The following is a 13,153-nucleotide window of genomic DNA, read 5'->3' as shown; positions in this document are numbered from 1 at the left end:
TGTACACGCAGAAGAGGCTCTTGAAGGTTCTAGATAATGGTGTATGGAGTACATGACACTACAGCTGGAGCTCGAGAACAATAAAAGTTACTATCCTTAAAATTATTCCCATCTCTCATATTTGAAACAAAACCTTATTTATGTATTTTTCAAATCTAGAATTATTACCTAAGGCATACCTGAACTCTTTTGTGAGACTATTTTTCCCATTCAGGTTCTGATCTTAATTTAAAGTCTTTAAAGGATGAGTCCTAAATACATATTTAGCAATCTCTTATTCTAATCTCTGCCCCTTAGAAATTTACAGGTGTTGAGAAATTTCAAAATATTCCTGGGGTCTTCAAAAATTAAGTGAAAAGAATTATTACCTTAAGGAAGAACCTCTTGTCAGTTCTTGCTGGATTATATGAAGCGAGGTATGCAGCAATTAGGATAAACTTAGAGTAATAGGGAAGTTCCACATGAGTATATGCTGAGAGACCTACACAACAAAAAACTGTTATGAAGGCATTTCCTAGGCTGCCGTTAGATTTCAATATCTCATCTTTTCTCTTTTATCTTTTGACTTCCATATGTCATTCTCTAGTCAAAATGATCTACTCCTTGAGCTTAAAGTGCCGTGTAACAATGGTGGTGGCAGTGAACATTATTACTGATATGCTTTGCTCATTCTATCTTTTTGTTTGGCTTCTATTCTGAAGTCTACATCCTACAGATCCTGCCCTTCAAAGCCACACTCTCCATTAAACCTTCCATCATGCTTCCCTACCGCACCAAAATAGAAAAATCTGTCCTCCTCTACTATGAATTCCTACTTTGTGTATTTTACTTACAGCCCATGTAACTTTACACCTTGTATTAACAGTTACCGTATTTGCCGGCGTATAAGACGACTGGGCGTATAAGACGACCCCCTAACATTTCCATTCAAAATACAGAGTTTGTTATATACTCGTCGTATAAGACTACCCCCTCTTCCGCACACCTTCCACACACCAAATAAAAGGTAAAACAATATCAGATTTGCCACTGAAGTGCAAACAAGCGTATTGTATTTCGTGTCACCACATAACCGTTTTGGCGATGTTGAGCCACCATGTCTGCTACATGTTTTTCGAGTTCTGGCCAGTGTGGGGTGCCTCTTCTTAATGCACACTTACCCCTTGGCATACTCTTTAATGCTTTCTCATTTGATTTCCAGTCCCGAACCATCTTTTCTGTTACTCCATATTGTCTTGCAGCAGCACAATTATTATTTTCCTTAGCAAAGTTTATAACTTTCAGTTTAAAATTTGCATCATACTTCTTTCTTTTGGCTGGTGCCATGATAGGGATGATAGGGGTTTGACTGGTCGACATTTTCTATGCTGTACTGTACAATGGTGCAGTATTGTGGTTGGCTGTTGGCTGTATACAAAGCCTGATTTGATTGGTCCCTGCTCCCTGTTTGCCCGCCCTGTCACTATAGCAGTCTGGTCCACCCTTGCATCAGCATCTCCCTGGGACCTCACTAGTGCGCAAGTGCGAGCTCTTCAACATTCTAACAGGCACCATGATAGCGCAAAATCGCGAATCTTCAATGCATATGTAAAGAAATATACGGTAACCCGAATTTATCCCATCGCCAAAATCCATAACAGCCGAGCATACACCCAGCAGCGCTGCTGATGCCTGAACGGTATGTGGAATGAAGTGGGCGGGCATCGGGAGGCCACTATGGCACGGGGCAAGCACTATGGGCAGTCTATCTGAAGTGTACCTGGCGTATAAGACGACCCCCCACTTGGAGGCATATTTTTCAGGGCCAAAAAATCGTCTTATACGCCGGCAAATACGGTAATTATAGTAAAATTATATTTCTTACCAAGTTATACTGTTCACTGAAGTAGCCACACCTATTTTTTTTTTTTTTATCTAGTGCCTTTCACAAAGGAAATAATTGAATGAATGGATAAATACAACAACTGGATCAATCAAGCAGCAGTGATTTTTTTGAGGGAAGAAGGAATCTGACATTTATTGAAAACACAGTATGTGTCAAACACTGTGCTAGGTGCTTTATTTAACCATCTCTGAATCTTTGCAGTAGTTTAAAGCTAAATATTCTTCCCATTTTAGATGAAGACATTGAACTGCGCCCAAAGTCACGTAGTCAGGGAGTAGTGCAGACCAATTATTGCAGGTTTTCTAATGCCAGCACCTACTTCTTTCCATTAAAACACACAACTGAAAATCACTTGTATAGCATCTCGAACATTGAGACACCAAAAAAGACAAAACAGAATCTCAACGGCACTTCATTTCATACCACTTCTCTCAACCACTAACCACTGATATATTTTTTAAATAAAAATACCTTACTCACTTATTTTTTTTAAAAAGTAAAAGTTGTTATATTGGTATAAATCCGAAGTAGTAGTTTCTTTAAAGAAAACATAAGCAAAACACTTTTAAAACATAAGCAACTGAAATACATCCCCCAAACTAGATTAACACAAAATTGGGTTTTATTCCATAAAACTCATACATATGGAGATAAAAATACATCATATAATTGTTTTAACAAAAGCATTTAACAAAATACAAACTGCCTGATTTTTGTCTAATAATAATTTAGCATTTAGGAAACAGAAAACTGATAGTCATACTTTCTCACTTTCTCCCATTAAATTGGAGGTTCATTTAAAAGAAAACCATAAATTAAAAAATCATTACAGGTTATAAAGTAAATTTACTTTTATAACACTACTGACTGTTGTTATCTGTAGTATTAACTTTAGTGTCTTGATTATTAGTAATCAAATAAAGAAATGTCTCTGGTAATTGTCTCAATACTTCCTTTGATACCTTTCAGTTGTCCTGGGTCTATGTCATCTTTCTGTAGCTTTTCCCACTGTGAGCTGAAAGAAAATAGAAAAATAATAGGTTGAAAATATACTAAATCAATACACTGTACTTGAAACAGAGTCCTACAAAAATTAAAATTTTAAATTTATTTACAAAGATTCAATGTCCCTATAAACAAGTAATGTATTGGGGGTGCCAAAAAAAATGTATACACTTGAGTTATATTCATCTTTTGTTATTGGTATATATTATTACAATTTTAATAGCTTTTCCTTCCTTAAAATATATGTACATTTTTTGGCACCTTCTGTATACATGCAATATGAGGTCTGGCAATTAAGTTTGCAAACTCATCCTAGAAAAAGTGCTGCATACCTGATTGCTGAATATCACTATGGTCACCTTCAAAGTACTCCCTTTGGGAAGCTATGCACCAATGCCAGCGCCTAGTCTACCCTTGAAAGCAATTTTGGAACTCTTTTTCTGGAATGATCATCAGAGCTATCGTCGTATTATCCTTGCTGTCCTGAATGTCATCAAAATGTCTTCCTTTCAACATTTCCCCCATCTTCGGGTAAAGAAAGAAGTCACTGGGGCCAAATCAGGTGAGTAGGGAGGGTGTTCCAATACAGTTATTTGTTTACTGGCTAAAAACTCCATCACAGACAGTACAGTGTGAGCTGGTGCATTGTCGTGGTGTGTGAGCCATGAATTGTTGGCGAAAAGTTAAGGTCATCTAACTTTTTCATGCAGCCTTTTCAGCACTTCCAAATAGTAAACTTGGCTAACTGTTTGTTCATTTGGTACAAATTCATAATGAATAATCCCTCTGATATCAAAAAAGGTTAGCAACATCATTGCAACAAGTTCGCAAACTTAATTATCAGACCTCATATACACGTTTGTGCCTCTATAAAATCATTTAGTGTATATTAAAATAACATAAACTCATATATCAACACTCAGATGTTCATTTTTAAGAATCTCTTTCCCTCTGATCATAATTATAAAGCTATCAAAAAGTACCAACAAATAAATAATATCACCTATCATTCAGTCAAACTCCCAATGTTCCAATTACCATATCAGATACAATTGTTATACGCAATTTCTAAATTTCTTAACAATCTCTTACAGTAAGTATCATTACATCAGAACCCTGAGGCCCACAGGTTAAGTTACCCAAGGACATTCAACCTCAGTCAATAGCTGAGCTAAGAACTGAATCCCTGTAGAATGCCTGCAGAGTTCATGCTATTTCCACTGCCCCATTCTTACTTGTAGTTAAACTGTTAAACAGCCCTAAATATTATTAAGACTATGAAGTGATTATAATATGTCAAACAAATTCACAAGAAAACACACCACAGTGTAGTGAAAAGACTTCCCTGGAGACAGAAGTTTTAGTTGTACGACCCAAAATAAATCATTAACCTTCTCATCGAAAATGCAGTTAGATGCAATGATCGGTAAGGACCCCCTCCAACTCTAAAAACTATCTTACATGGCTCTTAAAATGCTAATTTAAAAGTAAATGCCATAGCAAATCAATTAAAGACCCTAATTCAAACTGTACACATTTTTTCAAGTCTGCAAGCACAGTTTTGGAGAGCAAACCTAGCATAACAAGCTGACTTCAAAACAGATAATTTCCTCCACCTTATGGTTGAACAGTGTTTCAAAGATTAGAAAGTATTTTCACATTCATTACTTCTTATAAGTGCCAACAAAAATAAATTTTTATCAGTTACAATGTTATAACTCAAGACTTTGCAATTTTAAATTGATAAGATTTTATTACATAGCAATTACCCATTTAATGTTGTCATTTAAACTCTCAAAGGACAACCAGGGAAAAACTGACCATGTTTAATGGAAAGAGAGGAGACTGACATTTACTAAATGTCTATCATGAATCCAGCTCTTAACATATTCCATTTAACCCACATAAACTTTTGAAATAGACTATCATTTTTCTTTTTTTACAAATGACAAAACTGACAGAGAGGTTCACCAATTTGACCAACGTTGACTAAGGAAGAAGATGCCTTTGCATATATAAAGATACATATATTTGCCTATTTTTGAAAAAAGATACAGAGAAGAGAGCAGAAATTCTATATGTGGTTATGAAAAGAGTGAAAGGGATAGGATGGATGTGAAACTTCTTTGAGTACACTTTTCTTAAAATGTAGTTTTAACTTCCGAATTATTCTTTGACATTCACCTCTTCAAACAACAATGAGTTTGTTGTACTTTGCCCTTTCTCTCTCCCTTCGCTTCGTATATTTTAACTTTGTAACTGTCAGAACATGTAAAATAATATATATACATGTATTATATATGCATATATAATATATGTATTATATTCATATATACACTACATACATATATATATACATATATAAAATTATTCTTCTACCTTTGTTTCCATCTTTTAGTTTTGAGCGAAAACTAATTAGATTTACTGCTCATCATAAATCCTTGTGCTAGTTTCCCCAGTCATCTCTGTTGCACCAACACTGTCATTAGTAGACTATTCAGGAGTTTATGAGCATAGTGTTCCGAGTTCTTACATATTTAAAACTGTTTTTCTATAGCCCTGATATTTGAATGACAGATTGGCTAGATATAAAATTCCTTGCCTTACACTTCCTTTTTCCTTGAGTTTCTTGAAAATATTGCTATACTTCTTGTCTTTACTAGATTTACTTTCCTTTGAAAGTGGTCAATCTTTTTGCCTAGGTCACAGATGTTTTTTTCTTTAATGTTTATTTTTAAAGCTAAAAGTATAAGAAAGTCTGTAACAGGCTGAATAATAGTCCCTAAGATGTCCATGGATATCCCTGGAACCTGTGAATATTACTTTACGTGGTAAAAGGGACTTTACAGATGTGACTGAGTTAAGGATCTTGAGGTGGGGATGTTAGTCTGAATTAACCAGGTAGGCCCAATGTTATCAGGATTCTTTTAAGAGAAAGACAGGAGGTCAGAGAGAAGATAAAATGATATATTACTGGCTTTGAAGACAGAGGAAGGAACATAAGCCTAGGAATGCAGGTAACCTCTAGGTGTTGAAAAAAACAAACAAAAAAACCCAGATTCTCCCCAAAAGCCTCCAAGAAGGAATGCAGTCCTACGTCAGAAGTCCCATTTTAGACTTCTGACATCCAGAAATCCTAAGAAAATAAATGTGTTGTTTTAAGCTACTAATTTGTGGTAATTTGTTACAGAGTGATAGATTAGGGCAGTCTCTCCAAATTGACTATTCTAAGTCAAATGGAAAGATGAATCCTTTATTAGGTAGAGCCAGGTGTTCTTTTACTTCTGGAAAGTTTTCTTAGATTATAGTTTTAGATCTTAATTCATATCCATTGTTTTCTTTCTTCAAGAACTCCAGTCATACATACATTGACTCTTCTTTGCCTATCACAATTATTACATTCTACTTGATTATTTTTAGCTCTTAGTTTTGTCCTCTTGGTTGTTTTCATGCCTCTCCTCATTATCCTTTATTATATTCTCAATTGAATGCATTCTCCCTTGGAAATCTTACAATTGCATTTTCATTTCTGAGTGATTACTTTTGCTTGAATTCCATTCATGAGATTGGTTAATTTTTGTTTCCCATCCTCTTCTTTGCCATTTATTCTGAATTGTTAAATTTCTAATTTAAGGTATTTTTTCATATCTGAAAATACTGGTTTAAAAATTTTAAATCAAGTTGGAATATTGTGTTACATCTTCCTCTGCTTTATTTTGGATAGGAAGAGGGCAATTTTCTCAGATGAAATTTAGCAGGGCCTGGTTAGGACCCCTATAGCAGAGGCCTCACCGCGACCCCAGCCTCACCTTTCCTTGACCTACAGCTTAGTAATAGATTGTCCCCCCGCGGCTTGAGCTCAGAATGTCCAGTCCCAGTTCCCTGTTTCAGAAAATTACCCTGAAACTTATGATTAATACCCTTATGCTTATTGATCAGAATCTCTATGGTCTAGCATTCTTTCCAGGCTACTCTCATCATTACTCCTGGGTTGCTGACACCACCGGAGAATCACGTGGCCACAAGGAGATCTCCATGTAGACCATAGGAGCCGTCACGTAACCTCTGGTATGAGAATGTAAGGCAGTTTTTGGAGGTGTTAACCCACTGCCTTCTCAGACCACCAGTGCTCTGATAATAAACACTTATCCTATAGCCCAACTCCTGTGTTGGTCTATTGGCTGAGCAGCACAAGCCCTGGACTCCGCTGCCCTCCAGTTTCAAAATGTTTTATTCACATATTCTGTTTCTTCTTATAATACCTTTTCCAGGCTTTTCCATTGTGTTTTCTGTTCATTTTGAAATCACCAAGGTTTGTGTAGATCAGCAAATAGATGATTCTATGACTGCAGAGGTAAGGGTTTTGGATGATTCAGATTTCTTAATTCTGAAGTCCTTTTTTCTTTAAGAATAATGAAGTACAGTTTCTTTAATACATAGTGCCATTTGAACGGGAAAGGATTGTCTTACTTTCTGATTTTGTCATCTATTTGTTTGACAGTCAGAGGTGGGGGCAGGCAGTGGGAAGGGTGTTAACCTTATTTTTATCCTCTGCTTCTGTCTTCACTACCAAGCCTCCAGGGGATGCCCTGTCCTTCCAAATCACCTCCCTGTTTCCTGTCAGAGACAGAGACAGTCCTTCCCCAGGACTGCCATGCTAGTTCTTGTCCTACATACTCTTAAAACACTTCCTTCTTATCCTCTAGTAGGCAGTACTCGAATCCTTCAGGTCTCAGACCTGTTGTAGTTTTCTCACTCTGGTTAGACTTTCTTTCTGGAGATTTCCTCTGTATTTCACCACTAGCAATCAAGCCATCCCCTGACCCACTGTTCTCTCCTCTATTCCTTGCAGTCTTGGCTTACTTGCACTTCAACAAGAACAAGAGCTCCAGAACTGGCTCTGCAGACTTCAGTTATTTCACTATTTACATATAAATTGAATTTGTAGTCAACTCTATAGACTCCTAGTTATTCTGCAGGTAAGGGTTATAAGTGGTTTTATTTGCCTTTGTTATTGATCTGGTAAAGATAACAGAATTTAGATGGTCATCACTATCCTATGGAAAACTGTCAGTCTTTTCATTGTTATGTAAGAATTGTTTTAACATCAAATTTTTCTACCTTTAAAGGAGTAGATCACAAGCTTTTCTATTCTGTGACTTCCAAAACCTCTCATCAATGGCTTTTTATTATTGAAAAGAAGAATAACAGTATCTTTGTAATGTTTCTACTGTTTCAGAGACTATTAAATTTTAACCTGAGTTATAATCTAATCAGTGAATAATTTGAAAGCAAAGTTAGTAAAGTAGCTTAGAGAATAAGGGATTTATGAGAGAAAAATAATAATAAAATTGGCTAGAAATTAAGAAAAGTAGATACCTTTGATGTTTTTAAATTTCTTATGTTGCTTTGTAACCTAGGCTTAATCTAACATCTATAACGCACTTTATTATTCACAAGTCACTTTCACATATAATATTTAAACCTTCTAAGGAGGAAGCTGAGGACTGGGGTTTTTAGGTGACTTGCTAAGACCACATAAGGCAGAAAATGGCTGAGCTGGAAATCAAAACCATGTTCTTCCCACTACACTATGTGCCACCATGTCTCCTGAGCAGTTTCATTACTAGGAAATTCTAGTAAAAGACAAATGTAGTTTTACGATTCAATTTAAACATTTCCTTTATAATCAAATTTTCATACCATTCAAATATCTAACAAATACAAAAAAACAAACCTAAAACTGATTTTCCTGTAGCTATTCAGATTTTTAAATTTTTCAATTGTTTCAAATTGTGTAACATATCGGTTAAAAACTGTCCTTCCCAAAACAATAAGAAATAATTCAAACCTCCAGAGTTTTTTCCCAATATGAAGAAGGTAAAGCAAAACATGTATATTTTAGTAAATATCCCAAATAAAGAAATGAGTATTACCTTGATACTTCTCTGAGATAAACAGTCTGCATGGCTTTCTTCAAATGAGGTTCAATATTTCTCCAGAGTTTGCGAGTATCACGTTCATTTGCTACCCCAAATGAGAGAAAATTTCAATAATTTAGTACTTACAAAATTTTTTTCAAAAGAAATAATAAATAAAATTACATAGTTACCTTCTCCTTTAACCACAGGTTCACAATATTTTTGAAAATTAAGTACTGCCTGTAAGCAAAGAAAAAAAGTAGTTATCTACCACAATTAGGACTTATTTTTCAAGTAAAATTTTTATTACAATTCAGGCAATTTTACTTCAACATAATTGCTCAAGTAATATGTTGTTATAGCTTATTACTACAAAAATATCAATAATGGTTGCAAAACAATATGTAAAATATTCCTAAATTGACTAAATCCTTCCCTAATGTATTAGCCCTGAGATACAAAGTAATATAACAAAGCATAATTTGTAATTTTGGGTTATAATTATGTCACAAAGGACCAGACATACAATAAAATACATGTGTCCCCAAAAATTAACCTGTTATTTCAAGGTCTGATCAGTCTCATAAATTAAGCATCATCTAATTCAGTACAACTCAAATTATTTCAACTGGTAGCACTGCCAGAGACTTACAAATTCAAGTTCTTGGCACCATCCTAGCCAGGCATACTAGATCAGGGTCTCTGAGGATGATTCCAAGGAACCTATGTTTTAACAATCTCTCCAGGATTCTGAAGTCTGAGAAGCACTAACTAATCATATTACTTAGTAGTAGTTTTCCATGAATTAGCAATGCATTCTACTGGAAGGTTGCTTAAGCAAATTGAGTAAGTGTAATTGTCCTGTCTGTATACTTAAGTAAACCTATAAAACCTACCCCTTACTAACAAGTGGAAGTTTACAAACAAAATATCTGTCCACATACAAAATACTTTTCACAACTTTGGCTATTAACAATTCAAATATGCTCTCCAATATTATGCCCATTTCTCCGACATTAATCCTCAAATATAGGCAAATTCCCACTTCCTTTATTAGGATTATTTACAACGAAATCTATATTCAAGCCCACTGGTATTTTAAACTGTCCTCCCAACTACCCAGAGACTAGAAATAAAAAGGCTATTAACAAAATCACAAAATAATTCCAAAACCCAAGCAGATGGCTTTTTGATATTATGCATTTTTCACTACCACTATACATTCTCCCACATAACTCCTCATTATTCCTTAACTTTTAAGTATATAGTTTACTCTTAACTAGTTGCATTCATGAAAAGGTGAAGGAGGAGAGGCATAACTTTATTAAGAAATAACCAAGTGCTCGGGGAATACTAGTACTTATAACAGTAACAGAAGCATAATTATCAAGAACTAATTATAGCCATCTGTTACCTCATTTATTCCTGACAAGTACACTTTTATTATGCCCATTTGTCAGCTGAGGGAACAGAGCAAAATACAATTTGCCTACAGGCACACAGAGATTACAATGCCTGAATTTATGATCGTGGATCTGTGAGATGTTCTGGGAATTTACTTCAAAACAAATTAAGGATGCCATGTTATCAAAGCCTGATTCAGGTGAAACAGAAAACAAAGACATACCGTATTTTGCTGTGTATAATGCGCACGCACTTTTTGTGCCCAAACTTTCAGGGGAAAAAATCTTTCATTTTCATTTTTTAATTCCAATTTTTATTTGTGTACATTTAGGTACTTCTTTTTTGTATTATAAAGGAATTTTAGCATTTACTTTTTAATATATTATGGTACAAGAAATTTATGTAACACATAATTACAAAACACAAGAACAGATAAAAGGTACAAGAAATTTTATGTACTGGTAACAAATTTACGGTATTTACACATCATGAAAGGGCAAGAACGCTTCGTCATTGCAAGTTCATCGTAAATTCAACAAAACCAATTATTGTATTCCAGGGTATTATTTTGCATACGGATATCGTAGAATTAAAAACATTTATATAGATATGGAATTAGTACTACCCATGTATAATGTGCATCCTTATTTTTCCCTCACAAATTTGGGCCAAATATTGCACATTATACACTGCAAAACATGGTACTTTGTTTTTATTGGGCTTCACAGATATTGTGTTTTTCACGAATTAAAGGCAAGACCCTCTACCAGGAAAAAGGCTATGACTTGCTTTATTGTGACACTCTCTATTTAGAGTGGTCTGGAACCCAACCTGCAATATCTTCCGAGGTATGCCTGTATTTCCCTTACATTGCAAAGAAAACCTTGCATTACTTTCAGAAGCAAAACAATGTATAAAGAATACTGAGTATACGGCCTGCCACAAGATAGGAGAGGCAATTTGGGAAGCTTTTCCAACTCTTCCTCAGTGAGATTTTCAAAAAGCCTTCATTACTGTATTTGAAATTATTTGTTAGAAAATAATCTGATACATGTACACTGTAATAAGCAGAATTCTTAGACCCTAAGACTGCCGGACCCTAGTGTGCACACACCTTCTCTCAGTTATTCAATACAAAACTAATTTAGGCATTGCTGTGAAGGGGTTTTGTAAATGCAATTAGGTCCCAAGAATCACACTATTAATGGAGAGTTAAAATAAGGAGGCGAGCAGATAAGTCTGACCTAATTACATGAGCCCTTTAAAAGCAAAGTTTCCCCTGGCTGGTCACAGAAGTCAGAGGTGACTGGGTGTATAAGGATTCAACATGCCCTTGTTGGCTTGTAGATGAGGGCCACGTGGCAAAGAATGTGAGTGATCTAAGCCAGAGAGAGACAGCCAGCAAGGGAACTTTGGGCCCGTTCTTACAACCTAGAGGCACTGGATTGTCAACAACCTGAATGAACTTCGAAGCGGTTTTCCCCGTCTCGAGATGAGAACTCAGGTCAGCCAAAACTTTAATTTTAGCCATGTGATATCCTGAGCAGAGAAGCCAACAACACAGTGCCTGGATTTCTGACCTACAGAACTGTGTGCTAATAAATGTGCGTTGTTTTAAGCCACTGCATTTATGGTAATTTTTATGCAGCAACAGAAAACTAATTCATACATCATTTAATATTCCAAATGATGCTATGAGGTGGACATTATTATTATCTCCATTTTACAGAGAAGTTAATTATGCTTCGGATCTGACTTCCACTTCTTTGATCAGCTAGAGAAAAATTCACCCTTTAAAGGACTCATGGGATTAGGTCAGAACCACCCTGATAATTGCGCTATCTTAAAATAGGATATGAAGCCAGGCTGATAACGAAAAAATAAGTAAGTTGAAATTCAGATGAGGAACAAGATATTTACAAGTTTTCAAAGTACCTTCCCACAAAATACATATTAATTACAAAGGGAAAAAAATACCATCTTAATCAAATGATCAAAGTGAATATTACCAGTAATGAGATAAAATCAAATCTTGTAACACCTGATAGGCAGGATGCAATGAACACATAGCATCATTTCTGTGATATTCCTGTCAGATACACAACCTGAATCTAATCATGAAGAAACTTTACACAAATCCAACTTGACGGAGATTCTACAAAACAACTAGCCTGTAACCTTCAAAGGTCTCAAGGTCTTGAAAGTCAAAGACTGAGAATGTTCCAGATGAAAGTTCAAGAGACATGACAACTAACATGTAATATGGGATTCTGAACTGAATTATTTTGCTCTTAAGTACATTATTGGAACAACTGGCAAATCTTGAATAGGGTCTAAGCATCAGATTGTAGAAATAAATCATTTTCTGATTTTGATCACTGCTGTAGTTATGTAGGAGAATGTCTTTGTAGAAAACACACACTAAGCATTCAGCAGTGATGGGGCATCAAACTTACTCTCAAATGTTTTGGGGAAAAAAAAGGAAAAGTTGTTTTTACTATATTTGCAATTTTTCTATAAATTAAAATTGCTTCCAAAATTTTTAAGTAAAATTTTAAAACAGCCAATACTTTCATTATCTCATAAATACTGTATCTAATAAAATAATTAGAGCAAACTATTAACATGTCAATGCCACTGAATGTGGTCGTGATACAAAAAGAAATCTTAATTATCCAAGGCCATAAGTAAAGGCCTAACTACAAAGACTGTCTCAAATACCACTTCCCGCTCACTCCTTGTCTAAAGAAGACTATGTGACTTATCAGAATATGCCACAGCTCCATTTAACATGGATGAATCTCTCTAAATGTTGAGCAAAAGTAGATAGATTTAAAAAGAATACATGCCTTGCTAGGGAGACCGCATCATGGATGGCGAAGAGGCTTGATCACTGCACTGTACACCTGAAGCTGATGTTGTATAATATTGTATGTCA

The 13,153-nt window shown here is 35.2% G+C and overlaps 1 protein-coding gene across 1 annotated transcript in view; it reads right to left on the bottom strand.

The window, feature by feature from the left end:
- The window catches only part of ORC5 (origin recognition complex subunit 5), a 76,001-nt gene that overhangs the window by 33,178 nt on the left and 29,670 nt on the right, over nt 1-13,153 (bottom strand). The window contains exons 7-10 of the mRNA XM_019655144.1: nt 9,003-9,051; nt 8,827-8,917; nt 2,848-2,900; nt 369-481 (exon numbers count right to left, since the gene is read on the bottom strand). Of these exons, the coding sequence (XP_019510689.1) occupies nt 369-481; nt 2,848-2,900; nt 8,827-8,917; nt 9,003-9,051 (306 nt within the window). The remainder of the gene's footprint in view (nt 1-368; nt 482-2,847; nt 2,901-8,826; nt 8,918-9,002; nt 9,052-13,153) is intronic.

This window comes from Hipposideros armiger, unplaced genomic scaffold (assembly GCF_001890085.2).
Source record: "Hipposideros armiger isolate ML-2016 unplaced genomic scaffold, ASM189008v1 scaffold_236, whole genome shotgun sequence".
NCBI lineage: Eukaryota > Metazoa > Chordata > Mammalia > Chiroptera > Hipposideridae > Hipposideros > Hipposideros armiger.
This window is presented reverse-complemented; position numbering and strand designations above follow the sequence as displayed.